Here is a 26,213-nt window from a genome sequence, read left to right on the forward strand (position 1 = left end):
TGCGAATGACGGGTACGATGATCTAAAAGTGCCTCTGGTTCTCGAGGAATATACGCAGTTTGCATATCATGCCATACATTTTCCTCGATAGACACAACAACGTCGGCTTCGCCCAATTTCACTTTAAGGCGGCTGACATGAAACACTGGATGTACACTAACATCCGAAGGAAGAGCCAGTTTGTAGGCAACTTGGCCGATTTTCTTTGTGATCAAGAACGGACCACAATATCTAGCTGAAAGCTTATAATGCTTTCCTGTTCGCATAGTCTTGGAATCCTTGGGTATCTTCAGATAGACCCATTGTCCCACATCGAGAGTCCTTGGAGACCTCTTTTGATTAGCATAAGTAGTAACTCGGTCACGAGCCGTTCTTATACTATCCTTAGCCAATTTGAGCATTTCTTGCATGTCATACAGGAAATCACGAGCTTGGTGTTCCTTGACTTTCTCTAAGTCAATAGCAATTGGGGATTTAGGCTCGAATCCATACATCAGCATGAACGGGCTAAATCCAATAGCAGAATGCTTGCTACTATTATAGGCAAACTCTAATTGTGGAAGATACCTTTCCCAATCAGATTGCCTGTGAGAGACATAGGCTCTCAACATGTTCTCTAATGTCTGGCTCATCCTCTCAGTTTGTGCGTCGGACTCAGGATGGTCAGAAGACGACATACTCAACTTCATCTGAAGATGAGCAAAGACATCTCGCCAAAATCAGCCAGTGAACTTAGTATCTTGATCACTGACGATATCCTCTGGAAGAACATACAGCTTATAAAGCTGATCGACAAATAAAACCGCCAACTCATGGTTTTTTACTGTCGACTTCGTTGGTATAAACTTCGCCATTTTTGTGAGTCTATCGACCACAACCCAAATAGCGTCATTGCCCCGACTAGTATTTGGCAAACCAACGATGAAGTTGTCACGAGGACGTGGCAATTGCTAACCTTAGTTGTTGGTTTCTTTCCAGTGATTTTTGTTTTATTTTTGAGACCCTCTTTTTGAAGTTGCAAATGGTCGGACATTGTATGGCCAATGTGAACGGTAGTTTCACCCGCAGACGGGAAGTTGGTCGGCACTGTAACTCGTAAAGTAAAAGGGTGTCTAGGCTCAGTTCAAGATCATGTAGGTCCCCCTGTCACACTTAGCAAGTTGGTGGATACTATGAAGTGAACTCAATAAAGGCATAAAGTCAAGGTGAGATCACCAACAGAAAGTATCCGACAGTTGGGCCACATTGCACTTTTGGATGCGGTCCCAATGAGGATAGATGGTCAGATGACCAGTGGGAGCCCAACGGAAGTATCTCCTAAAAATTAGGGAACTGCTATTTTGGGCCATGAAATGTGTTCGCGTCATTACCTTCAGAATGACAAGGGGAACATTTTATTACTCTGTTGCAAAGTCAACTGATGCACCAATTGAGAGATTTTTAAGCAGGAAGCCCAATGCGGGGAAATTGCATGTATGAGTGCCAAGTGGCACTTTTTGGTCAATTTAGCAAGTTTGGGAGAACAAAACTCGTAACTGACTTTTTGGAGCAGTTTTAAAGGCTAATATCTCTGATTCAGCCATTTCTCTCCATTTTTTAGCTTCCCATGACTTTGCCTAGGTCCAAGGAGCTCATTTTCAGCATTGAAAGGCATCAGATGCGTGTTTGCAGGGCTGTTATGCTGCGTTTTCAGCGATACGCAGGTTTTGGCAGCCATGGAAATCTTCCCCTTTTTGCATCTATTTGTTCACAGATGCATTACAGGTCAAGGGCAGCAGAGGGGGCGCTCGATTTATGCTTGGGTGATGCTTCATTGAGAACCTGTCTCACAGGTTAAGAGCTATGGAGTGCTTGCTTTCCTCTCTATGTACAGTGCGGTGCTAGGAGTGATGACCTGCACACTACACACTGCTCTCTCTCTCCCCTACGTGCAGTTATGTGATGCCCCACAAGAGGGCTCTTCATTTGACTGATGTACAGCTGTGTGGTTTCATGCTTTTGTGCTGAGGCAAGAGCCTCCTTGAGCAGGAAGAGGGGTAGCTAACTACTACTCCAAAGCAGGCACCGGTGAGGGTCATAATCTCACCGTACAAGTGCGTTTTCAGCGCTGTGTATGCGCTGTAAATTGACTGTTTTGCAGCCATATGGACGCCAGAACCATTGGGAATAGTGTCCCACTGGCAGAGGACAGTCAGGGGACTGTTTGGGGCTGAAAACAATTTACTGTTATTGGGTAGGAATCAGATTGTTTATGCCAGTGGAAGTGAGTTCCAGCAGGGGAATTGGTTTCGCACAAGTTTTGGGGTTGTTATGTGCTGAAATTTGGCCAAATAAAGTGGTATCTAGTTGGATATAGACAAAGGATTCCCAGGACTCTACTTTGTAAATTTACCCTCTCAAAGTATAAAGAAATACCGAAAGGGGCGCCAATTTTGGGGCCTACTGGTTGTCGGCGTCTGCTCGGGGCATTCTAGCTTCCGAGCCGTGTGTGTATTCAAGTGTTGATTCTCGTCGCAAGTTCTTTTTGCAAAGTGCTCTGTGTGTGTATCTAAAGTAAAGAATTTCGGGTGAAAGCCAACGCCTACCGCCCCATGGGCCGGTTTCAAGGTTCCGTTGCTGGGACAGAATCACTTTTTCCTCAAGAAGTGAGCCTCGGTTGTTTTGGGTAAAGACACAGAGTACAGGAACCCGGGATCATACTATGGCCGACAAAGGGAAGGGCATTATGGAAGAGGGTTCCCCTCTTCACAGGAGATACAGGAAATTCCGCATGTTCCCCCTACCAAAAAGTTTTCAAATTAGGGCTGATTTTCTGCTGCGTTTTTAGGGTTTGCAAGTATGAACCAAGATGAGATAGGCCCCGGTAGGGAGAGGTCTTAGGTGGTAGATTGGCCACTATATCTCCTGCGGGAGTAATGTGGGTCTGCCAGGTGACGCTGCTTGCCGATTCTCTGAGGCGATTGCTTGGATTCTTTGATGCATGGTAAATCATCTTGAAATTTGAGCTTACTTGGTCGTGGGTGATACGTCACAGGTTGTGGAATTATGCTCGTTTGCAGAGGCAAGAGCCTCTTGCACAGGTAAAAAGTTAAGGGACAGGTTGCAAGATGCTATGTGATGAAGTTCAAGAACTATCCACCTATGGATGCAAAGTGGATGGAAGAGCATGAACTGTCAGAGTCACCAAATGTATTGCAGCTTTACCTTGAGGCCTTTGGGTTACAGCCTACGTATGCCCCAACCCAATGTGTGCAAAGGAGGGATAATGATAGAGCTAGCACATCATATGTACATATGAATTCAGTGCGATAGATGGAAATGACAAAAGTATGAAGGTCTCATTAAGTCATTTGTATCTATGTGTTACGACCTTTCTTGCGGACACATGCGATGATAAAAGAGTGCTGACAACACAAGATCATCAGTGGCGTGTATTTATGGTATGCAATCGAGGGCGTTCGCGATTTCAAGAGGGGGGTATGTCATGAGGATGTGGCAATTGCTAACCTTAGTTGTTGGTTTCTTTCCAATGATTTTTGTTTTATTTTTGAGACCCTCTTTTTGAAGTTGCAAATGGTCAGACATTGTATGGCCAATGTGAACGATAGTTTCACCCGCAGATGGGAAGTTGGTCGGCACTGGAACTCGTAAAGTAAAAGGATGTCTAGACTCAGTTCAAGATCATGTAGGTCCCCCCGTCACACTTAGCAAGTTGGTGGATACTAGGAAGTGAACTCAATAAAGGCATAAAGTCAAGGTGGGATCACCAACAGAAAGTATCCAACAGTTGGGCCACATTGCACTTTTGGATGCGGTCCCAATGAGGATAGATGGTCAGATGACCAATGGGAGCCCAACGGAAGCATCTCCAAAAATTAGGGAACTGCTATGTTGGGCCATGAAATGTGCTCGCGTCATTACCTTCAAAATGACAAGGGGAACATTTTATTACTCTGTTGCAAAGTCAACTGATGCACCAGTTGAGAGATTTTTAAGCAGGAAGCCCGATGCGAGGAAATTGCATGTATCAGTGCCAAGTGGCACTTTTTGGTCAATTTATCAAGTTTGGGAGAACAGAACTCGTAATTGTCTTTTTGGAGGAGTTTTGGAGGCTGTTAACTCTGATTTTCAGCCATTTCTCTCCATTTTTGAGCTTCCCATGACTTTGCCTAGGTCCAAGGAGCTCATTTTCAGCATTGAAAGGCATCATATGTGTGCGCGTATGTCGCACGTGTCAATGCAAGGAACTTGCCGATACACTTTGTGCGAGCCACAAATGGCTCCAAGTACACAACAAGCCTAAACTAGTAAGCTCAAAGATGGCGTTTGTGTATCACTCACCGCTCTACGCTTGCTGTCCTGGAGGATTCCTCGCCGCGAAGAAGAGGGAGACGCCGCTACGCGGCGCTCAACCGCCTCGCCGCCGTCGTGCCGCCGCAATGCTCGATCGCACACACACTCTCTCTCTCTCTCTCACGCATACACACACACACACAAGGAGATGAAGAAGAAGAAGATGGAGATGGAGCAAGAGCACTCTTCAATTGCACAAATGAGAGAATAAGTGAATTTTAGGTTTAGTTGACTTTTATATGAGATCTCCCCATTCACACTTGGACGCCCATGCTTTCACGTGACACATCTAACCCTATGTGTCCGTGGACAAGCTACAACATGATCAGGGATTCAGGTAGTTCAGTCAAGTCTAGATTAACAGTGATCTGGCACTTTTGTGAGTCTATTCGTAGACCGTGCATGCCCAGTCACTTAGCATAGATGCATACAACATGATCATCAGTATTTCCTTCAGAATCCATCATATTCAGTCAGGGGAATTTTCCAGTGCATTTAGCCTATTTTCCTATTTTTGGTTTATTTCACTTATTATTTTTAAATGACTTTCCAACAATAGTAGGTAGGGCAATTTTGCTAAGTTAATTTATAAGCAAACCCAAGTTAGCACTTTCTGGCAGAAGAGGCAGCAGGAGCTTCCCGCTCAACAGGCAACTTCTCAGCAGTACCCCTAGCACCCCTAGCGTTTTTGGACCTCCATCCTCGTCGGGCAAGTTTCCAGACTTTGGCGTTTTCTTCCACAGCAAGCCATCGCCATCACACCCTAGCAGTTGCAGATTCTTCCCTTGCCAGCACTAGATAGCTCAGCGTTTTCCTTGCAAAAACGCTATAGATCTCAGCCAGCGTTTTTCCTTGCAAAAACGCCAGCCAACCTCAGCCATCTCAACGTTTTTTGGATCAGCTATCTCAGCGTTTTTGGATCAGCAATTCAGCAGTAAAAAACGTAGGATCCAGCCTTTAGCAAAGTAGCAGAGCAGCCCCAGATTGGTTGCAGAATGTTCCTTCATTTTCAGCCATAAAAATGCAGCCAAAACAGTCATTTTCAGCCACCGAAACAGTCCCGAATTTCAGCGATAAGAAGATCTCAGATTTCAGCCCCAAAGTCGTCGTCGTCACCCCCGTCGTCGTCATCGGCATAGTCCTAGTTGCATCAGTCCATTGCATACGCATTGTATCACTTTGTGCAATCAAAAGTAGACCACTCTCGCTGACGAGAGTGGGGCCTTCGGAGGAGGGTTTTACAACTTCTCGGGTGTTGTATCTCTTCTCTCTCCTTCTCTCTCAGTCTCATTCACTTGCACGCACAATATCCACTTACTTTGTTCGTGATCATAGCACTCTCCATAGACGGAAGGCTTTCTCCTTCCCTAAGAACTAAAAGGAACCTTGAGCATTAAAGATCACTAATCTTGAGAAAATACAACATTCATTCCGCTGCACCTAACACATGCTTAGCCAACTAATCCTTTGAATGTTCCAGTTAGAGTGCGCCTCTCATCGACGATCACTCTTACCCTTTTCCTATTGGACCGACAAGCCCGGTACCTGACTCTACCAAGGAAATAATACAATGTCTGTCGTAGGTTACAACGTCCGTCGTAGGTGATAGGGTGTCCGTGAGCCGTGAGGGTTAACATGCTCCCCTTCCTAATGTAGATTCCGTCCTCGGAAGCTATTGAGTTGAATCGCGTTCGTCGATGTGGAAGAGCTTTTGAGATGAATGTCCTTAGCCTCCTTCAGTCACTACAAAATCAAACAACATTGGCACAGTAATTGTATTCTCATAAGCATTTAAAAAGCATATGCAGTTGTAGGCTTTTGAGAATGCAATGCTTTTTAATTGCAATATAAGTTGCATCCCCAGGCTCATCACACTAGTAAACTCCCTTTATAATACTTAAGCTAAAGGTCAATAGGGACTAAGCCTACTAGAAAGCCCTAGTACATTTCACACAATGCTGCCTAAATCTGATTAAGAATCTAAGTGACTATTAATTATTAGGAAGGCATCCCCCATGGTATTAAGAGAAGATCTCTAACGCCTAGCTTGGTCAAACTAGCTTAGCCGGACTGCTTGATTGTTAAGCCTAGACAAGAGATTATGACAAAAATTACATTGAATTTAATGTTTGATACTAAACAAAGGCATTGAATATTAGGCTACCAATCCCAATTAAAGCTAACAAACATGGATGCAAAAAAGATAAGGAGCAATGCTAATGGACAAGAAACACTTGTTTGTGTTGATGGTCGCGCTTGATTTGGTGAGTGAGTTGAGATAAAGATTCCATGAAGGTCAAAATCCTAACCACAGCAACACGTTCTTGTACACACTAGGAAACACAAAGAATACCTCTAGGAGGCACATCAATGGGAAGGATACATATGATTGTTTTGCGGAGCACGATTGTCTCTAAGACTCTCTTGAATAGCCTTGGTGAGATCTGCTAAAGTCATCTCAGATATTTTTGGCTCCTTAGCAATAGGCTTTAGGTCATTGGTTGATGCCATGATGCTTGCGAGCTAATAGATTTAGGCTCAACAGACACTCTTTCTCCTTGAATCATTAAATTATCCTCCAATTGGATCGCATTGGTGGTGACTGCTTCCCAAGTGGTGATACCTCTAATGACTAGGCCATTGTAGATATCCTCATGTCGTAAGCCCCTAATGAATCTATCAAGCAATTGATTATTATTGAAGCGCTCATTTGGATTACAATGAGAATTTAAATGCTTCAAGCGACTAATAAAGTCTCTCACTAACTCTCCTTCCTCTCGTTGGGCTTTCTGGAGCTGAGAGGCTACACCCCAAAGCACTCCCTCTCGTATGTATTCTTTCAAGAACAGTCTCCTAAGAGTAGGGTAAATCGTTTTTTCTTCCACCCTTAGGGTTCTATACCAATCCCCTGCCTTCCCACTTAAGGTTAGGCTTAAAGCATTACTCTTATGTAGGTCATTGTGTTCTCCTAGAGAATCGCATATTTGTTCAAACACTTCGATATGCTTTCTCACATCTCCGTCTCCACTAAATTTTTGTGTGAGCTTGGCTATTTGTACTGCCTTACTTCTAGGCTCTCTATCAAGCGTGTTATGCATATTCTCAGCAATAGATCGACCAATAGCTTGAGCGAATGTTGCCAAGTCACCTAAGCGAGCAGGCACCGTGGGTGGAGGTGCTCCAGAGACTACATGTGGAGTAGGTATTGGCATTGGGCTTGGTGCATAGGAAGCCCTTGGGTTCCACGTTGGGTACAATGTTGTGCTATGTGGTGGCCCAAAGTTCATATGTGTGGCCCTAGGCTTAGCAGATGTTGGATGTGACATGCTAATGCTAGCCGGTATAGTCCCATGGAAATAAGAACTTGGGTGTTGTGGTTGTGGAGCATAGGTTGTTGAAACAATGGGAGGGGTAGGGACTACATGAGTGCGATGACCCATAGGTGCATACGATTGGTACACACTTGTAGGTACTGTTGCAGGTATTGAGCTACCATGTAGCGGTGCTTTACTAACAAATGAGGTCCATGGCGTGTTTCTTGGCATGCCCATCATTGGAGTAGGCATGGTAGCCGTGGTGTCATCAAAAGAAAGATGAGCTAGACTTGGAAAGGTAAAGCTATCACTTGATTGCTCTCTTAGCAAGCATATTGACATAGGGGCTTTCGCTTTTAACTCTCTTCGTTGCTCCGCCTTGCGTAAGCTCTCGACTTCCTTTTCCTTCGCTGCAAGGATATACCGCTCAACCTCTTGCACTTCGGCAAGGCTTCTACCATCGGGTAATATGACCTCGGAGGGAAATACCTCTGAAGAGTCAGGTATTCATGTGCACATTCTCTAAGGGCATAGGGTCTACGTTGGTCATGAATGGAGAATTTACTTCTCCACCCCCCTCATTTACATCATTAGCTCCATGTTCAAAGCGAGTGGCTCTACTAAAGGTTTCCTTCAAGCGGCTAAGCACGCTCGGCCCGGACCGTGGGCCCATGGCATGCATGTCTTGGCTTGAGCTATCGGGATTAGACATTGGGAAACCCTCCATGATGTCGTAGTCAGAGGAAGAGTCACTAGCCGCTATGTTCGGGTTTTGGTTTGTACTACCTTGGGTCCCTTACGAGGGCCCGGAACCTAAAGTAGGTGGATATCGAGAACTCGCGTAAGTCGAAATTCTCTCTAGTTGCTCCATCTCTAGCACACGACTAGAGCGCAGATGCATGTGTCTTTGGCACCCTACAAGCGTCGGCGAATAACCTCGAAGGTTAACCGCTTACTTTTTTAAGCGTCCGTTTTCACTCGTGTTTTTTACGTTTTTAATGTTTTTTAATGATTGATTTTTTTGATTAAAGTGTGTGATAGCTCAAAATGAGCGTATCACTCAGAGGGTCGCGGTGTGCTTTATAGCACAACGTTCGGTCACCTCAAGCTCCATTGGTCCTAAAAAAAGGTCGATTTTTAGCTACGTGTGAAGCTAAAATTCGTAATTTTAAAGGGCGATAGATGCCTAAACCTGAGCTTGAGCTTGGGCTTGGGTCCGGGTTTGGATTTGGAAGAAATTCCCGATCCCGGTCCTACCTTTAATTTTTTTTTTAATTTTTTTAATTTTAATTTTTAATTTTTTTTTGGGATAAGGTCGCCATGGCCTGCGCGCTAGCACACACACTCTACCTACCTACTTCCAACTAATACACCTACTGTTACACACTAACATACTCTATTAGCTCTCACAAATCTACTTCCTACTTACTGTACATTACATTACACAGAACTAACAACCTTAATACTAACACCTTACACAGAGAAAAAACACAGTATCTTCGAAAACTTCATTAATAAAAAAAATACATAGTAGTAACACAAAATCCTTCTTCTCAACACACACACCCTCCTTCCTTACCTTTCCTACAATTGAAATTGCACCACAAAAGAAGCACAGAGTGCCATTCAAGCTTAGTGTATCGCATTCCTCGACAACGGCGCCAAAAATGTGTGCGTATGTCGCACGTGTCAATGCAAGGAACTTGCCGATACACTGTGTGTGATCTACAAATGGCTCCAAGCACACAATAAGCCTAAACTAGTAAGCTCAAAGATGGCGTTGGTGTGTCACTCACCGCTCTACGCTTGCTGTCGTGGAGGATTCCTCGCCGCGAAGAAGAGGGAGACGCCACTACGCCGCGCTCAACCGCCTCGCCGCCGTCGTACCTCCGCAATGCTCGATCGCACACACACTCTCTCTCTCTCTCTCACGCATACACACACACAAGGAGATGAAGAAGAAGAAGATGGAGATGGAGCAAGAGCACTCTTCAATTGCACAAATGAGAGAATAAGTGAATTTTAGGTTTAGTTGACTTTTATATGAGCTCGCCCCATTCACACTTGGGCGCCCATGCTTAGCCAACTAATCCCTTGAATGTTCCAGTTAGAGTGCGCCTCTCATCGACAATCACTCGTACCCTTTTCCTATTTGACCGACAAGTTCGGTACCGGACTCTACCAAGTAAATAATACAACATCCGTCGTAGGTTACAACGTCCGTCGTAGGTTACAACGTCCGTTGTAGGTGATAGGGTGTCCGTGAGCTGTGAGGGTTAACAAGATGGGTGTTTGCAAGGCTGTTTTGCTGCGTTTTCAACGATACGCAGGTTTTGGCAGCCATGGAAATGTTCCCCTTTTTGCATCTATTTGTTCACAGATGCATTACAGGTCAAGGGCAGCAGAAGGGGCGCTCGATTTATGTTGGGGGGATGCTTCATTGAGAACCTGTCATCACAGGTTAAGAGCTATGGAGTGCTTGCTTTCCTCTCTATGTACAGTGTGGTGCTAGGATTGATGACCTGCACACTACACACTGCTCTCTCTCTCCCCTACGTGTAGTTATGTGATGCCCCACAAGAGGGCTCTTCATTTGACTGATGTACAGCTGTGTGGTTTCATGCTTTTGTGCTGAGGCAAGAGCCTCCTTGAGCAGGAAGAGGGGTAGCTAACTACTACTCCAAAGCAGGCACCGATGAGGGTCATAACCTCACCGTACAAGTGCGTTTTCAGCGATGTGTATGCGTTGTAAATTGACTGTTTTTCAGCCATACGGACGCCAGGACCATTGGGAATAGTGCCCCACTGGCAGAGGATAGTCAAGGGATTGTTTGGGGCTGAAAACAAGGCAAAAACCAATAAATACAGCGTGCTGAATTTACTATTATTGGGCAGGAATCAAAGGGTTTATGCCAATGGAAGTGAGTTCCAGCAGGGGAATTGGTTTCGAGCATGTTTTGGGACTGTTATGCTATCGAAATTTGGCCAAATCAAGTGGTATCTAGTTGGATATAGACAAAGGATTCCTAGGACTCTACTTCGTAAATTTACCCTCTCAAAGTATACAGAAATACCGAAAGGGACGCCAATTTTGGGGCCTACAGGTTGTCGGCGTCTGCTCGGGGCATTCTAGCTTCCGAGCCGTGTGTGTATTCAAGTGTTAATTCCCGTCGCAAGTTCTTTTTGCAAAGTGCTCTGTGTGTGTGTCTAAAGTAAAGAATTTCGGATGAAAGCCAACGCCTACCGCCCCACGGGCCGGTTTCAGAAGTCCATGGAAATACTTTGCCACTTGGCATCGGGGATTTCCAATGGATGTAGCAGGCCAGCTTTCCTAAGGCGCTCTGCCTTATTGACTTGACACTGAGCGCATCTCTTCACATAGCTGTCTATGTAAGAGTGCATTCTTGGCCAATAGAAATATCGTTTGACCAAAGCCTGACCAAAGCCAAAGTTCTCTGGATGCCTGGGTGCCCAGTGCTAGGAACATCGTGGCATTCGGACAAAATCCTTTGTCGAACCTCATCGATTTCCGGCACGCAGACTTTACCATTTCTGAACAATAGTCCACCTCTAATGGAATATTGTCGTTATCTCGTCTCTCCAGCACGACTCACTTGGGTCTCCGGACCACCCAAGCCTGTATGCGAGTCATGCCCCGCTTCGACCTCGTTCCATATCTTGCCAAAATGGCCATTGGAACGACATAGCCCTCGGAGAGAGAGATAGAAATCCGTCGAGATTTCAGCCATAGACAAGGCATTGACCTCAGGAATCCTGCTGAGCGCATTGGCAACTCGTTTGCTGGATCCTTTTTTGTAATGGATCTCAAAGTCAAACTCTTGCATAAGCTCAACCCATCTAGCCTTCCGGCCGTTGAGATCACCCTGATCACAAATATAGCGTATCTGTCCATGCAACAAACGTAGAGCCATACAAGTAGTGCCGCCATTTCCTCAGGGCGTGGACTACGGCGTAAAGCTCCTTCTCATACGTTGGATAACGCATCTCGGCGTCAGAAAGTTTCTTACTTTCAAACGCAACAGGACGTCCATCCTGGTATAATGCCGCACCAATAGCATAATCACTAGCATCCGTTTCAACCACAAACGGTTTGCAAGGATCCACAATGTGCAATATTGACGCAGTAGTCACTAAGTGCTTTAGTGTCCGAAAGCTCTCGTCGAGACGCTCACTCCAGACAAGAGGGGGATTACCTTTACGATGAGGACTCGAAGTCTTTGGTCCTTTCACCCCTCCTTTTAAAAGTTGCGTAAACGGAGCAACAACTCTAGAGTAATCCTTGATAAACTTGCGAAAGAATCCAGTAAAGCCTAAAAAGGACTTTACTTGGCGTACATTCTTCAGAATGGGCCAATTTCGCACTTTATCCAACTTTTCAGGGTCAACGCGAATTCCGTCGCGAGTAATGATATGACCCAAGTACAGAATCTCTTTCCTAAAGAATTCACACTTAGAAGCCTTAGCGTAAAGCTTCTCAGTCCTCAGTACTTCGAGAACAGTGCGTATATGCGCTAGGTGCTCAGGCAAGCTTCGGCTGTAGATCAAGATGTCATCGAGAAATACAACAACGAAGTTGCCTAAAATTGGTCTCAATAGATCATTCATCATCTGTTGAAACGTAGCTGAAGCATTGGTCAAACCAAAAGGCAAGACCAAAAACTCGTAGTGACCATAACGCGTATGGAAGCCTATCTTAAGAATATCTTCCAGTTTGATCCATATCTGATGATAGCGTGATCGCAGGTCTATCTTTGTAAAATACAATGCTCCATGGAGCCGATCTATCAGATCGTCCATGCGCGGAAGCGGATACTTGTTCTTGACAGTGAGCTTATTCAACCCCTTGTAATCCATGCAGAAGCGCATAGTGTTATCCTTCTTTCGGGAAAGTAACACTGGCGCTCCCCACGGGGACTTACTTGGCCGAACAAAACCACTGTCAAGATAATCTTTCAGCTGTCGTTGAATCTCGCCTCCTCGGTTTTACTAAACCGATAGGGTTGCTTTGAGAAGGGTTGACTACCAGCCACCAGCTCAATGCCATGATCTACTCCTCTCGAAGGCGGCAAGCCAGGAGGTAGATCATCAGGAAAAACATCCTTGAAATCAGTCATGATTTCTCGGATAAGGTTGGATTCGTCGGAATCCCCAAGTTCAACAGAAGAACATGAAACATTTTTACGAAATTCAGTGACAGAAGTACCAAGCACTAATCAAGGTGGAAAGGTACGGAGTGTACGGTACGTAATCAGTACGTAAGGTACGTACTTCTGTACGGATCAGCCTTTAAGGTACGTGACCAGTACGTAACATTTGTAACAACAAAAAGAATAGTGACTTTAGCCTTTTTCAGCCTATACATACTAAGAACTACATAGAGTCTAGACATAGATACTACTTCAAACATCCATTAGATACTGCTTCAATGTCCATTAGATACTGCTTCAAATGTTATCCGTACTTAACTCTTAGAATACATCACTTAGTCAAATTTCAATAGCACTAAACATGAGTCACGATTGCGAAAAGTTAAAAGTTAAAACTTCAATATACCATGATACCGGAGTCAAAATACATAAAACATAAAGAGTTAAGATTGAGGATTGATTATCAATCCTCATTCAAAGATGGATACATCATACTATAGTGACCAGTCTAGACTCTACCATCAAAAAGATAGAAAAATGGAAATACACTATATAATACAATAAACTTTAGTCCATTGCCCAAAAATAAAAAAAACAAAATAAATAAATAAATAAATTTCTATTTTAAAAAAAAAACGTACACTATCTATCCGTACGTACGGAACCGTACCGTACGGCTGTACTGTACTGTATAGATCCGTATGTATGTACGGATGCAACCTTGGCACTAACGAATCAAACCAAGCAGATGGTACACATTGATAAAAGTCAACATCAGAAGACTTTATTTCTTTATACATTTTCAAAGCAGTAATAATTGGTATTGCAAAACCATTATGTACAGACTTTTGATTACAAAGCGAAACAGATACATGAGGCATGTTCTGCTTAACAAAAACAAGAGAGTGATGTACATAGTCTATATACAATGAGTCTTGTTTATCATAAAACCATGGAATTCCTAAAATTACATTTTCTCTGTCCAGGCGTATGATGTGGAAATCCAGGTTCTCTTTGTAAGCAACTAGCTCGAGCAACAAGCCTGGAACCATGCGATTCCATACATCCGTATCCACGCCACGAGCCATCTTCACGCGATACTCATGGTCACTGTCTCGCGTCCACAAGCTCAGTTTCTGCACCAATTTTGCATCTACAAAATTGTGTGAGCTTCCATTATCAAGGAGTACGGTCATGTCGTGACCATTGATCTTCCCGGGGAAACGGAGAAGATCGTGCTTATCAAATACTTTGGTGCTAAAAGTACAATTAGTGCATGAATTGTGCGCTAAATGATGGATTTCAACTTGAATAACATCAGAGTTACCTGAGATCTCGTGAATTTGAACCGAAGGATGGCCTTGCGGTTTCTTCGTCTTCTTCTTGGGGCAATCTTTGATTTGGTGACCCGTCTGGCCACATCCGAAGCAAGCCCCCTTCTTCACTGCATCAGCAACTGAAGCATTTTTGGCTTTCTTCTTCTCTTGAGAAGATCTCGACGGTGATTTGGACTTATGCTGGGATCGGGGTCGCTTCCTCGAAGTGCCCTCACCGGATTGATGGTCCGCAGTTCTTTTCTTCTCATAGTTCGCTCCATTCATCAAATGGAACGTCCTGGCCTTTGCCACTGCATCCTCGACGTCAGTCGGGGCTTTGTCCTTAAGGCCCAACGGTAATCCTCATGCAATCCTAGCAGGTACATGTGCACAACGTGCGTAGAATCCACCTTGCAGAAGGTGAGCGCCTCCTTGAAAGCTGTCGTATACTTATCAAAAGACAGAGGTTTCATCGAAAGACTATGCAGTTTGGCATAGGCTTTCAAAGGATCCATTTTGGCGAAATCCCTCTTGAATTTCACACAAAAGTCAGTCCACATCGTAGGCTTCTCTGTCATGTTGCGCCACCAGGTAAGCGCCTTACTGCGCAGATAGAGAGGAATCGTCTGAATCCTCTGTTCATCATGCTCCCCATGGAGATCAAAGTATGTGGTCCACTGGTGCAGCCAATTATTTACGGCCAGTTATGTACACTCCTTCTTTTCACCTGAGAAATTTCTAGTTTTGTATGGAATTGTGGCAGTCGGACCACCCTCTGAATGCCCAAAAGAAGCAATCTGCGTCCGCAATTGCTAGAGATGGGTTTCGCTCTTGAAAATACGCGCAGTCGTCGACTGAGCCGTATTTTCTAAAGCAGTAAGCCTAGAACTAAGCCCTTGTATGACCCCTTCGAGAGAGACCAAGCGAAGGTTCGTCTGAACGTTCGTGTTTTCCAGAGCGGTAACACGCTGGTCGAAACTCTAGAAAGTACTTGTAATCCATGTGTAGAGAGCATGCGTGAATGGAATTTGAACATTACCTGGCCCGTCGTCATGTTGCATATCTGAGCTGGAGGAATCCATGGCAAAGTGCGTGAAAAACTTGAAATTTCACGCGAAACTGGGCCTTTTCTGCACTTTCCGTTCACGAAAAGTTGAAGTTTGAGGAGCTCTACGCGCCGGCGTGAGCGTCTGAAGGCGAGCAGGTGATGGCGGGAGCGCGGGAGCACGAGCAGGTGAGAGAGAGGAGTGGTGGGAGAGAAGCAGCAGAGTCAAAGAGTCAGTTTTCTGCAACTTATGAGTCTCTGTAAGTGAGTTTTTTAATAAACTCAGGTTTCATACCATACTTTAAAAAACTCAAAATGTCCTGGCCACACTTACAATAAAAAGAGTTAGTTGATTTAAGCAAACCAAATTTAAGTGATAGCGTAAAAAACAGGCTTCAACGCATGCTGAAAAAAAAATCGAGCACTGGTCTGCTTGCTGATGCCGCGTGGAGAAAAAAAATCCCGCTCGTGCACCCAACGTGGGTGCGTGTGTCCACCATACTCATGAGCGCCAATTCGGAGCCAGCCTCTCATGCTTCGTTTTTGCAGCCTCAACGCTCACAGAGGAGGAGAGGACCGCTCAGAGTCAAGAAGGTGACTCTCTCTCTCTCTCTCTCTCTCTCTCTCTCTCTCTCTCTCTCTCTCTCTCTATGCTTCGCACAGAGGGACCTACAAAGAGAGATTCGAAAGGATACAGCATGCCGAATTTTAATCTAAAACCAGCAATTCAATAAGTAATCCTCCGATTTAGTAAGTAATCCACCATTTTTCAGCACTTTCACCTACCAATTTGCTGATTTTTGACATTTTTCAGCACTTTCACCTACCAATTTGCTGATTTTTTTGTCAAAAATCAGCAACCGGACACTATTTTCTTACCTGTAAACATGCTTTCGAGAAGAAAAGTAAGTAATTTCAGCAAATTAATCACTAAAGATTACGTGAAATTAAGGCTCCCCGACTCGAACCAATCCGTAGGTGTGCACACGGTCCTTCGTGCAGCCAAGCCGGCTCTGATACCATGAAACGAACGCGGAGAGAGGATCTCCCGGCTACACAGACCGCCTATAGATACGCGTCGGAGGAACCACCTGACCATAGCCACCATCCGGTAGCTCCTCCGTGCTGGGGCCAGCGTCCGAGGACGTAGGCGTGCACCTGTAAGACCGGGTGTCCCATACCACCCGGCCTCACCTCCTCGAGGTGACCTCGCGCACTCCTAGCCTCGCGGGCTAACAACTGGCACTCTGCTAGTGGGGGTCGATAACTGCAAATGAGGCCGTGGCCTCCCTTTTATAATAATGGCCAGCCACACTGGCCATGTTCACACTACGTCCACCCGGACACTGGATGCCCATCCCGACGGCATCTAGGCTAGATCCCCTCTCCTATGAGCGGGACATAACACGAACACACCCTCTTCATACTCCCCAAAGTTGCATATGCTCTCGTCAGTATGGTCTCTGTTCCTCTCCTTAAGGAGAACTTTGGATCATTGAAGACCACTCCTAGATAAGTGTATGCACCTATATACTCAACCGTCTGCTGACCATATGTGAAGGTCGGTGCAGATCGCCTGACCCACTGTGCCGTGTTGAACACCATAACTTCGGTCTTGCCAAGGTTCAACGACAAGCCGCTATCACTAGCAAAAATGTGCAATGCATCCAAGTGTCGCTGCATCCCCTCTGGTGAATCTGAGATCAACACAATATCATCTGCATACAGTAATAATGAGATCCATATCCCTGCTAGCTGTGCTCCTCCGGCGCTTCCCCTCTCAATGTAATCTGAAACCTCATCTACATACAAACCAAACAATGTAGGGGAGAGTGGGCATCCTTGTCTCATTGCAACAGTCAAGTGAATATGCTCAGATAACCCCTCGGGAGTACGAACCTGCCCCATGACTATCCTGTACAGAGCCACGACTCCCCAGATCAGCTCTGTGGGTACTCCCATCTCCTGTAATCTTTGCATCAATCGAGCTCTGGGAACCGTATCAAAGGCTTTGCGAAAATCCATGAAGGTACACTAAATCCTCCTACCATGCTATCTGCTTTCCTCAATAACAGCTCTAAGTGTCGATATACGATCAAGAGTAGAAAAACCCCTCCTCAAAACCTGCCTGGCCTGATGCTTGAATGCCTCCTTTCTCTGCCCATCTACTCAGCTGCTGCTCAAGAATGGATGCATACCACCTCGTTAGCATGTGCCCTATCATGATAGTACAGTAATTCCCCAGTATCATGGGGTCTCCTGCGTTGGAGATATGCACAATAGCAGACATGCTCCAAGTATCCAGAAAACCCTCACGGAGAGAGAGAGAGAGAGAGAGAGAGAGAGAGAGAGAGAGAGAGAGAGAGAGAGAGAGAGAAAAGAAGAAGAAGAAGAAGAAGAAGAAGAGAGTTTTAATGTCGTAGGAAACTATCCCAGGAGACCTTAAAGATCTAGCCGACGGGGAGTTGAACTCGATACCTGTTATTCAAGAGGGAAATGGCATAACCAATCTACCACACTTGGGTGATAGAAAGGTTATACCATTTTCCTCTTTTTATTAGCGCACACACACACACCCACATGCACACCCGAGAAGAAGAGAGTTTTAACGTCGTGGGAAACTATCCCAAGAGACCTTAAAGATCTAGCCGACGAGGAGTTGAACTCAAGACCTGTTATGAGAGAGAGAGAGAGAGAGAGAGAGAGAGAGAGAGAGAGAGAGAGAGAGAGAGAGAGAGAGAATGAATGAAATGTTATATTAACGTCTTCAGAAGGCCAGAATGACCTATGAGACCAGAAAGTTACAATGTGGTGAATATGATATAACAAAAATGACAAAATAAGAGAGAGAGAGAGAGAGAGAGAGAGAGAGAGAGAGAGAGAGAGAGAGAGAGAGAGAGAGATAGATTTTATTATCGTCCTCGGAGGTCAAATATGACCTATGGGACCAAAGTTACATGTGATGTAGTATGTGTATGGCTGATGAGTGACTCTCGATGCTCCAAAATTGTAGTGATGAGAGTCGCAATGGAGAGCCCACACTTTGGCTGGGAGAGGAAAGTGTGTAGGTATAAGTTATGGCTGAAAATGTGAGAGAAGCAAGTTCGGATGTGATCAAAAGCTGAGCACTCTAGTAGTGTGTGGTACTCAGACTCTCGAACTTGCAGTGAGCATAATGTGCACAATCGATTTGACTCTTCTCCATTGCCCCAACGCCCTATCTCGCATCGAAGGAAATGGGAGCTAAGCCGAATTGCTGCGATAGTGCGTATCGCGGACAATGGAATAGGCTCAAGCATGTAAGTGTGAGTACGGTTTCCTCTCTCAGCGAAGAACATGGTTTTGTAGTTGGGGGCAATATAGGTGGTGTAATGTATGAAGCGTGACCCACCGGATTTCTCCCAAGCCGTAATACATTGGCGTTGTAGAAAAGCTTCATTCACTTGAGAGTCAATTGAAGCATCATGTAGCAAGTGTAATGCATCCCATCTCCCAAACCACTTCTTTATGTCTTGCATCCATCCCGTGCTCAAGATCTTGCTTTTATGCGTCTTTTGAACTTTTTTGCTTGCTTCCCATGCAATTGTAGGAAGTCGATGTGAGGGGTTTTGACGCATCTTTATCATGTACTCCACAACCCTTTCCATGCCCATAACCTCAATTGGAAGAGATCCCGACTCAAGAAGTAGGAGCATATATGGTGTTTGTGTCTTAACTTGGAGAGAGAGAGAGAGAGAGAGAGAGAGAGAGAGAGAGAGAGAGAGAGATCACACTCCAATTCCCCCCCCCCCCCCCCCCCGCCCCCCCAAAAAAATAGAGGACAAAACCCCCTACCAAAGCTATCACTTCTCGTGCTTCTGCTTTCACCATTCTGTCCAGCATCTATGATCAGTTTCTTGGTTTTTGTGTCTCTCCATTTCCTTCTCTTTTGCTGTGCACTATGACAAACAGGGCAGGGTAATGTGGTATTTGTGTTGGTTATCAAAATCATCCAACTGAAAGTGCTTATAACGACAGGGTGTTGTACAATACATGAGCCAGCAGTGATTGTTGGTATGCAAAGATACAGCTTGCAAGTGTAGCGACAGATGGAACTATAGGTTTCTACCACGCGGCACCAACTCAATGACGGGGCCATTTTGTATGCTGAAGGAGGCCTGAAGCCAATTATCAACAGAAGTAGAGTGGCTAACCATCTCCAAAGAGCTCTATGCCATTGAAAGTACCCACATGGGCCACTTTCTCAACTGTTCACCCAATAGGCCATTTCAGGAGGTTCTGGGGAATCCGACCTAGAACCCTGGACAGGCTGGTGAAGCGCCATGATGTCGTTGAAGACAAGAAAGCTGGACATTGGACCACAATCTTTGCAAAGCATTTGGGCTAAACAGATGCATGCTTTGGGTTAAACAAATGCAAGAGTGAGAAAAATTTTCAGGAACCTGGCAATTTTGTATATCTGTTTATATCTTTTTGGTTAAGACACTAGACAGTTTGCTCTTTCAATGGAATGCAAATAATTAGATAAGCTTGTTTGCAAGCATAATCAAGTTAAGGTTGTTTGCACTTTCCTATTTTAGGTTGTGGGGAAATAATAATTAGCATTATTGTTGATGCAGCTAAAACCTTCAATCCGCCCCGGGAGGAGTGGTTGGCAATATGCTATTATGCGGCTGTGCACACCAGAAAGGTCAAGGGCAGAAGTACCTAAATGTGGATCTCACACCCAACCAAGTATTTCAACTTCTTTTATTGCATTGAATTCTCTTTTATCAAAATGTGACGATTTTTTGTTGCCCAAGGAATTTTGGTTAAGATGGGCAAGAATTTACGTTCCAATTGAATTGCCAATAAGATCAAATTTGGCAGGAAGAAAGGCTCCGGAGGCTGCAAGCACGCTTAGAAGCTGTATTTGACAGCGCCCGACTTGATCATCAGGTGCATTTATCTGACCATTGTCAGTAAGGAAACCCTTCCACAAAAATTTTGATGAAGTAAATGCTTGATCAGTGCTCATTCCTTATCAGGAGACGTTGCGGGCTCTATGGTATGCTGCGTTTCCTGAATCTGATTTAGAAGGACTAGTTTCTGATCAGTGGAAAATAATGGGCTGGCAGGGCAATGATCCATCCACTGATTTCAGGTTACAAAAAACTCCTGCAAGCTACTTAAACTTTCTAAAAAGTGTTTGTGCGCACACGAGGGTGCAGGTTTTGTTAGATGGCAATATTGACTTGATATCTGATGTACATATATGTGGAGAAATGCAGGGGTGGAGGGTTCATTTCTCTGGAGAATTTACTGTTTTTTGCAAGGAAATTTCCGGTAAGTCCTGTTCAGTTTTTAAACATGTAAAGTCTTCTTTTCTGTTTTTGGTACAACTGTAAGAGTTGTTTTTCATTGTGTTCTGCAGAGGACATTTCAGCAGCTGCTAAGTAAGGAAGGTGGGAGGAGGTCAACCTGGGAGTATCCATTTGCTGTGGCTGGTGTTAACATAACGTTTATGTTGATTCAGATGCTGGACCTTCGTGCTGGTTTGATTGATTCAAGATCTCTTTGGCTCTCTTCATCTTTGTCACCTAAATTGATTGTCAGTCTTCAACTTTTACAGATAAGCCAAGATCGTGGATGGGATGCTCTTTTTTGAAAGTACTTGCAGGTATGTCACTTTTGGCAGTGCCTCCCACAAAATGCGGAGTAGATTTTAGCTCACAAACTTTTGGCTTGCAGAAGAGGAGGCAGCTTTTGATCTGCTATATTGTGTAGCGTTCAAAGTCATGGACACACTGTGGCTTGCAATGCATGCTTCTTATATGGAATTCAATGTATGCCTCCAGCTCCCTCCCCTAGATGCTGTATATTGCTGCTGAATCAAAGATACATAATATACTCAAATGTGTGTTGTTCCTGTCTGGAAGAATATGTGTAAATTTTCTTACTGATGTGTGTTCGTTAAAGTGTTTGTTTACATAAGAGTGTTTGATTTGCAATGTCTATAAGATTCTCTGTCATTTGCTAGGTTGTAATGAAGGCGACACGTGCGCAACTTGAACAAGAATTGACCATGGATTCCATAGGTCGGATTGAAGATATGCCGTCATACACTCTTCTTCGAGAAGATTTCGCTCACAAAAACTGGCAGAAGGCGTCTCTATCAGCATACTTGTAAGATCAAGAAAACTCTTAGCTTCATGAGCATCCCATTTTACTCGATTCGCTTTGACTTGAGGAGGAGCCGAGATCTAAATCACCTTCTTTATTTCCAAAACTGTAACAACTCACATACCAAATGCATAATCTAGTCAGTAACCAAAGCAGGGTTTGGAGAGGCTTACACAATTAGTTCTAGCTAGTATTGTTCAATGAGATTGTTTGTGCTTAGTAGCCTGGAAGGGTGCTGATTATTGGCAGAGGGAGTAGAATCCCACTGGAAATGAGCACACATACACTTACTGACATGATAATGTAACCCTAAAAGTGTGCATCGAATTAGAGCGGTACTAAATTGTGTAAATCACACTCCTTGTTTTTTTCAAGGAACTCAATAAAGCTTCAGCTCTCTTATCCTCTGGGATTCAGAAGCTTAACTGCACTTTTCTTGAGTTTTTTTGTCCATGTTCAGAAAGATGAAGTTTGAGCAGAGTGTTTGGCATGCTTGTTCAATGACCAAGGAAAGTGGTATTGTCCTCGTGGTTGGTACCTACTTCCATATTTTGACAGGTGCTTAGAGCTCTCATACCATTTTGCAATCCACTGCAGACGACCTTTAAAAAGTGCACACATTAGCTTCTTGTTAAAGCCATGGTCATGTTATTTTTTCCTTGGTCCTGGAGACCTCATGCATTTTCGTCTGTTGCTTTCTAATTTACTGTCTCCCTAAAAGATTATGCAGAACAGGTGATACTTGACAAATACAATTTCTCAAGGACGTTGGATTTCCCCCCCCTACAAAATCAAGTCCAATAAATGTAAGAGATTGGACCTAATTTTGGTTTGAAATTGATATATCAATTAAATGCTAAGAGTGTCTTTGAATATGGCGCTCGCAAAGCAAGTGATTCCTTTTCCTTTTTTTAATTAAATAGTTTCCTTTTATATCATACTGCTATATGAAAGCATCTAGCACCTTTCATGAATTTGAAGACAAACTACATATGAGGAGGGCGGAGGGTAAACAATGGGAATGCTTCCAAGTGCTTACCCACCTCTTATGATACATTAGAGTGATTTTGAAGGCATCCAAGATCAAATTGAAAATGCCAAATTTGATTTATGGTTGAGAAAGGAGGGTAGGCAATGGACATGCTTTCCAGTGCGACAGGGCACCAAGCTGAGCGAGCCCGACAGGAAGGAGGGGATTATTCAAGAGGCTAGTTAGGGTAGGTGGGCAAACAGGACCCACTATCAAATGCTTTGATGTTTGTAAGGTTTATGGTAATATAGCAAGAGAAAGATACTTCCAATTTTTATTTAGTGCAACATTGTCCCCAGAGAGAGGGAAAAAAAGCTCAGTTGAAGACCCAATTCTTGCGTTTTGGTTGCTCATTCTTGCATTTGTACCTCTGCAAGGTACTATATTATGACAATGAACCTTTTATTGGTACACAAATTTTTGGAGCTCATCTTGTGTATTTATAATTGTCAAAGGTTTTTGCATGGATTCCTTTGGTCAATACATTATGCGGTAAGCCTTTCCATCAATGTCCAGTGTTGTCTGTATGGTTGTCAATGGCAAAATATGTAGCACAATAGCAAGGGATTCATCAAATGATTCTTGATGCTTATGGTATCTCAATATCGTGTATTAAAACTGCCTAATTCCAATATACCAGTAGTGTTTGACCTTATCCACCCCTTCTTTTCCACAATGAATGTGTGCACTTTGTCTATCATGAGATTGTGACGCATGCCAAAATGTGATTTGGATCCTCTTGTTTTAACCAATAGTTGAAATCAATGATTGCTCAAAGGATATCTTTAAAAGACATTTAGCTCCTATGAATACTAGCTAACAACTTGAGCTATTTCCTCCCAAATGTGTTTATAGAATGTAAACATAAACTTTGTGCTTCTGCAGCTCATCGATACAAAATTGCCTACTTCACATGCACGTTAAGGGCATTGAAAAAAAAACTTAAAATGACCCCCTTTTCTTGAGAAGCTTTCTGTTTTTTTTTTTGAAAATGCCATTCAAAAATCCCTTATGTAAATGCAATCTTTTAAGCTTAAAAGAAAATATTGAACAAAATACATTTGAACTCACTTGGTATACCTGCCTCTTTGCACCCTAGAGGCTATTGCTTCATGGTCGGAGGTGGCCCTTACTTGGTACTGTAAGTGTGTAATATTGCGATATATTGATTCCAAAACAAGTTTTGCATGCATTGTAGAAAGAAGGGCCATCCATCTTCTAAATGTCCCACAAAGAACCAGTCTACTAGTGACGATACAAGAGGGGATAAGCACATGCTGCAGAGTTAAAAGACAAATAGGAGCAAGGGAGTAACCCCTATGTTTACTCCATGGATGGTGACCACATAAACAACATGGTAGACATCTGTTGCAAAATGAAGATATCGTCCAAAGATTCTACGTTACTAGAGTTGATCCATCCAAGAGGGCCTTAAGTTGATTAAGAGAAGGCCCTTGCCTTATCAAGGGACTAAATGAAACTCCTTGGGTTAGGTGCAATCAACGACCCACATTCATCGAGCGATGTGGGCCGTTGATCACACTCGTATAGTGTGAACAAAAGGCGATCACCACGCACCCCTAGACTTGAATCCTCTACTTCCTAGATCCAAGTCAAGCCACATGACAACATGACACTCTTTGGTTCAAATGGGATCAACCACCCCACCTTCGTTGGGCTAATGTTTTTGCGACCACGATAGTATATCATTGTACTAGCCAACTAGATATGCCAATCTAGTGAACTTGGAACTTGACCTTATCCTAGCATGTGGAAACTATCTACACACACCACTTCATTGGTGGTCTCGAGAGATGCATATCGATAGCGTTGCAAGTTTAACCACTTCTACTCCTAAACGTACTCATTTGCAACTCTCTGCCTACTCTTTTTTACTCATGCAATGCTCAATTTATCGAATGCTCAATGCATCTTTCGTAATGCAAGGAGGAGTGACATAGCTACTCCTAACATGCATCAAGATAGTAATATGTGTGCACTAATAACCAAACAAGAGTGCTGCCTACTCCTTACTATTACACACAACTTAGGGCACCACCAGTCAATCAACAAGCATCATACAATGATTAAGCATTCAAATGAATAAGAAAAATTATCTACTTTAAGTACACTTTCACAAAGCAAAAGAGAGAGAGGAAGCATTATATTCATATTCTTAACCATCATGCATAAGGGAGCGTGTGGGAGTAAAAGAATACAACATGATAGCTCTTTGGAGTGAACGTGGAACTTCGTTGGTCTTCACAAAGCTCAATCTTCATGTGAGCTCTTCAACTTTGGAGTTTAACCTAACACCGAGCGAGTTTTCCTGAGCCAAAAAAAAACCAAGTTAAGTCACAAAAAACGAAGTTCAAGACCTCTTTTGTAGGTACATCACAACCTATAAGAGACAATTGAAACATGTACATGCAAAAAGGTAAATAACAAAGTTCAAGGCCTTTTTTCTAGCTATTTTTCGATCAAACCTAAAAGAGACAAATGAAACATGTACATGCAAAAGTATTTTGGCCTACTAAACTTAGTTAATTTTGTAGTACACATGTAGTACAATTGTGAAATTCACACACTCATATGAGACATTATGAGGTTTATGCCTTGAATCCATTCGTACTTTTATTCCGAGCTTTCCTTGAAAAAAACCAAAAAAGTCTTAAAGAAAATGCTTCGAATTTTGACCTATAAAGTGGAAGTGCACTCGTATTTTCTTTCGTTAGAAAAAGTGTTTCTGGCAAGCCTTGGTCTTGCTAGCTCCATTAAATGTAAGAGTGAATTTGGATAGTTTGACATGCCAAGATTGCATCCAAATATGCATAATCTCTCTCTCTCTCTCTCTCTCTCTCTCTCTCTCTCTCTCTCTCTCTCTCTCGTCTTGAGTTCAACTCTCGTTGAGGTCTTTTGGGATAGTTCTTGACAATGTTAAAAATTCTCTTCTTCTTCGTGTGTGCGTGCGCGCGCGCGTGTGTGTGTGTGTGTGTGTGTGTGAGAGAGAGAGAGAGAGAGAGAGAGAGAGAGAGAGAGAGAGAGAGAGAGAGAGAGAGAATAAAAGGAGGAAAATGGTCTAACCTTTTTTGTCACCCAAGTGTGGTAGATTGGTTATGCCATTTCCCTCTTGAATAACAAGTCTTGAGTTCAGATAGATCTTTGAGGTCTCTTGGGATAGTTTCCCACGACGTAAAAATTTCTCTTCTTCTTCTTCTTCTTCTCTCTCTCTCTCTCTCTCTCTCTCTCAATCAATCAATAAGTAGCAATTATACAAGAGCACTTGCGGAAATACGTATTCCTATCCATAAGGAGAAGATGAGAGGTAAATATCCCTCAAAGCCCCCACACAAAAAAACCCCTCAATCTTGATAGTAGGAAGGGTTTGTGTAGTAGTTTGCAATGATAAACCTCTACTACGTCACATATGAGGAATTGAACGTGACTCTTCTCCCTTAGAACCAGCTCGTGGTTGGTCCTCTTGCCAAGTGGCTTGCAAAGATATGAACGGCAAAAGCTTGCCTAAGGAGCTGCACACTTAATCTATAAGTCTGACTCCCTTCAAGGCTCCCTTCAAACAATCAGCCACATAACCCATAAAGAAACCAATCATAGTTGCATATCGAGCTGGGGATTGAGGAAGATTTTTATGGAGAATAGACCGGTTGGCAAAGCTCTCTCCATCAAGTTTGTGCTAGATTCCCGAAGTTCTCTCCAAAAGCTCGCTCTGCCAAATGATTGACAGACACTCTTCACCTACTCCATGTAACTCCTCTTTTCCAATTTCTCTCCTTTGTGTGTGTGTGTGTGTGACACATCAAGTTT

The 26,213-nt window shown here is 43.7% G+C and overlaps 1 protein-coding gene across 4 annotated transcripts in view; it reads left to right on the forward strand.

The window, feature by feature from the left end:
- LOC147418498 (ELMO/CED-12 family protein) overlaps positions 1–21,788 on the forward strand; it is a 37,182-nt gene extending 15,394 nt beyond the window's left edge. Inside the window, exons 2-10 of one of the 4 annotated variants that reach the window (XM_086506665.1) lie at positions 19,214–19,617; positions 19,816–19,930; positions 20,066–20,134; positions 20,224–20,339; positions 20,467–20,521; positions 20,610–20,730; positions 20,808–20,855; positions 20,927–21,021; positions 21,216–21,788. In XM_086506665.1, the coding sequence (XP_086362791.1) occupies positions 19,856–19,930; positions 20,066–20,134; positions 20,224–20,339; positions 20,467–20,521; positions 20,610–20,730; positions 20,808–20,855; positions 20,927–21,021; positions 21,216–21,365 (729 nt within the window). In that variant the 5' untranslated portion in view covers positions 19,214–19,617; positions 19,816–19,855 and the 3' untranslated portion in view covers positions 21,366–21,788. The remainder of the gene's footprint in view (positions 1–19,213; positions 19,618–19,815; positions 19,931–20,065; positions 20,135–20,223; positions 20,340–20,466; positions 20,522–20,609; positions 20,731–20,807; positions 20,856–20,926; positions 21,022–21,215) is intronic. The other 3 variants (XM_086506667.1, XM_086506666.1, XM_086506664.1) reach the window with 3 other exon arrangements.
- Positions 21,789–26,213: the final 4,425 nt, after the last annotated feature.

Source organism: Adiantum capillus-veneris, chromosome 30 (genome assembly GCF_014529385.1).
Source record: "Adiantum capillus-veneris isolate H3 chromosome 30, ASM1452938v2, whole genome shotgun sequence".
In the NCBI taxonomy this organism is placed as follows: Eukaryota; Viridiplantae; Streptophyta; class Polypodiopsida; order Polypodiales; family Pteridaceae; genus Adiantum; species Adiantum capillus-veneris.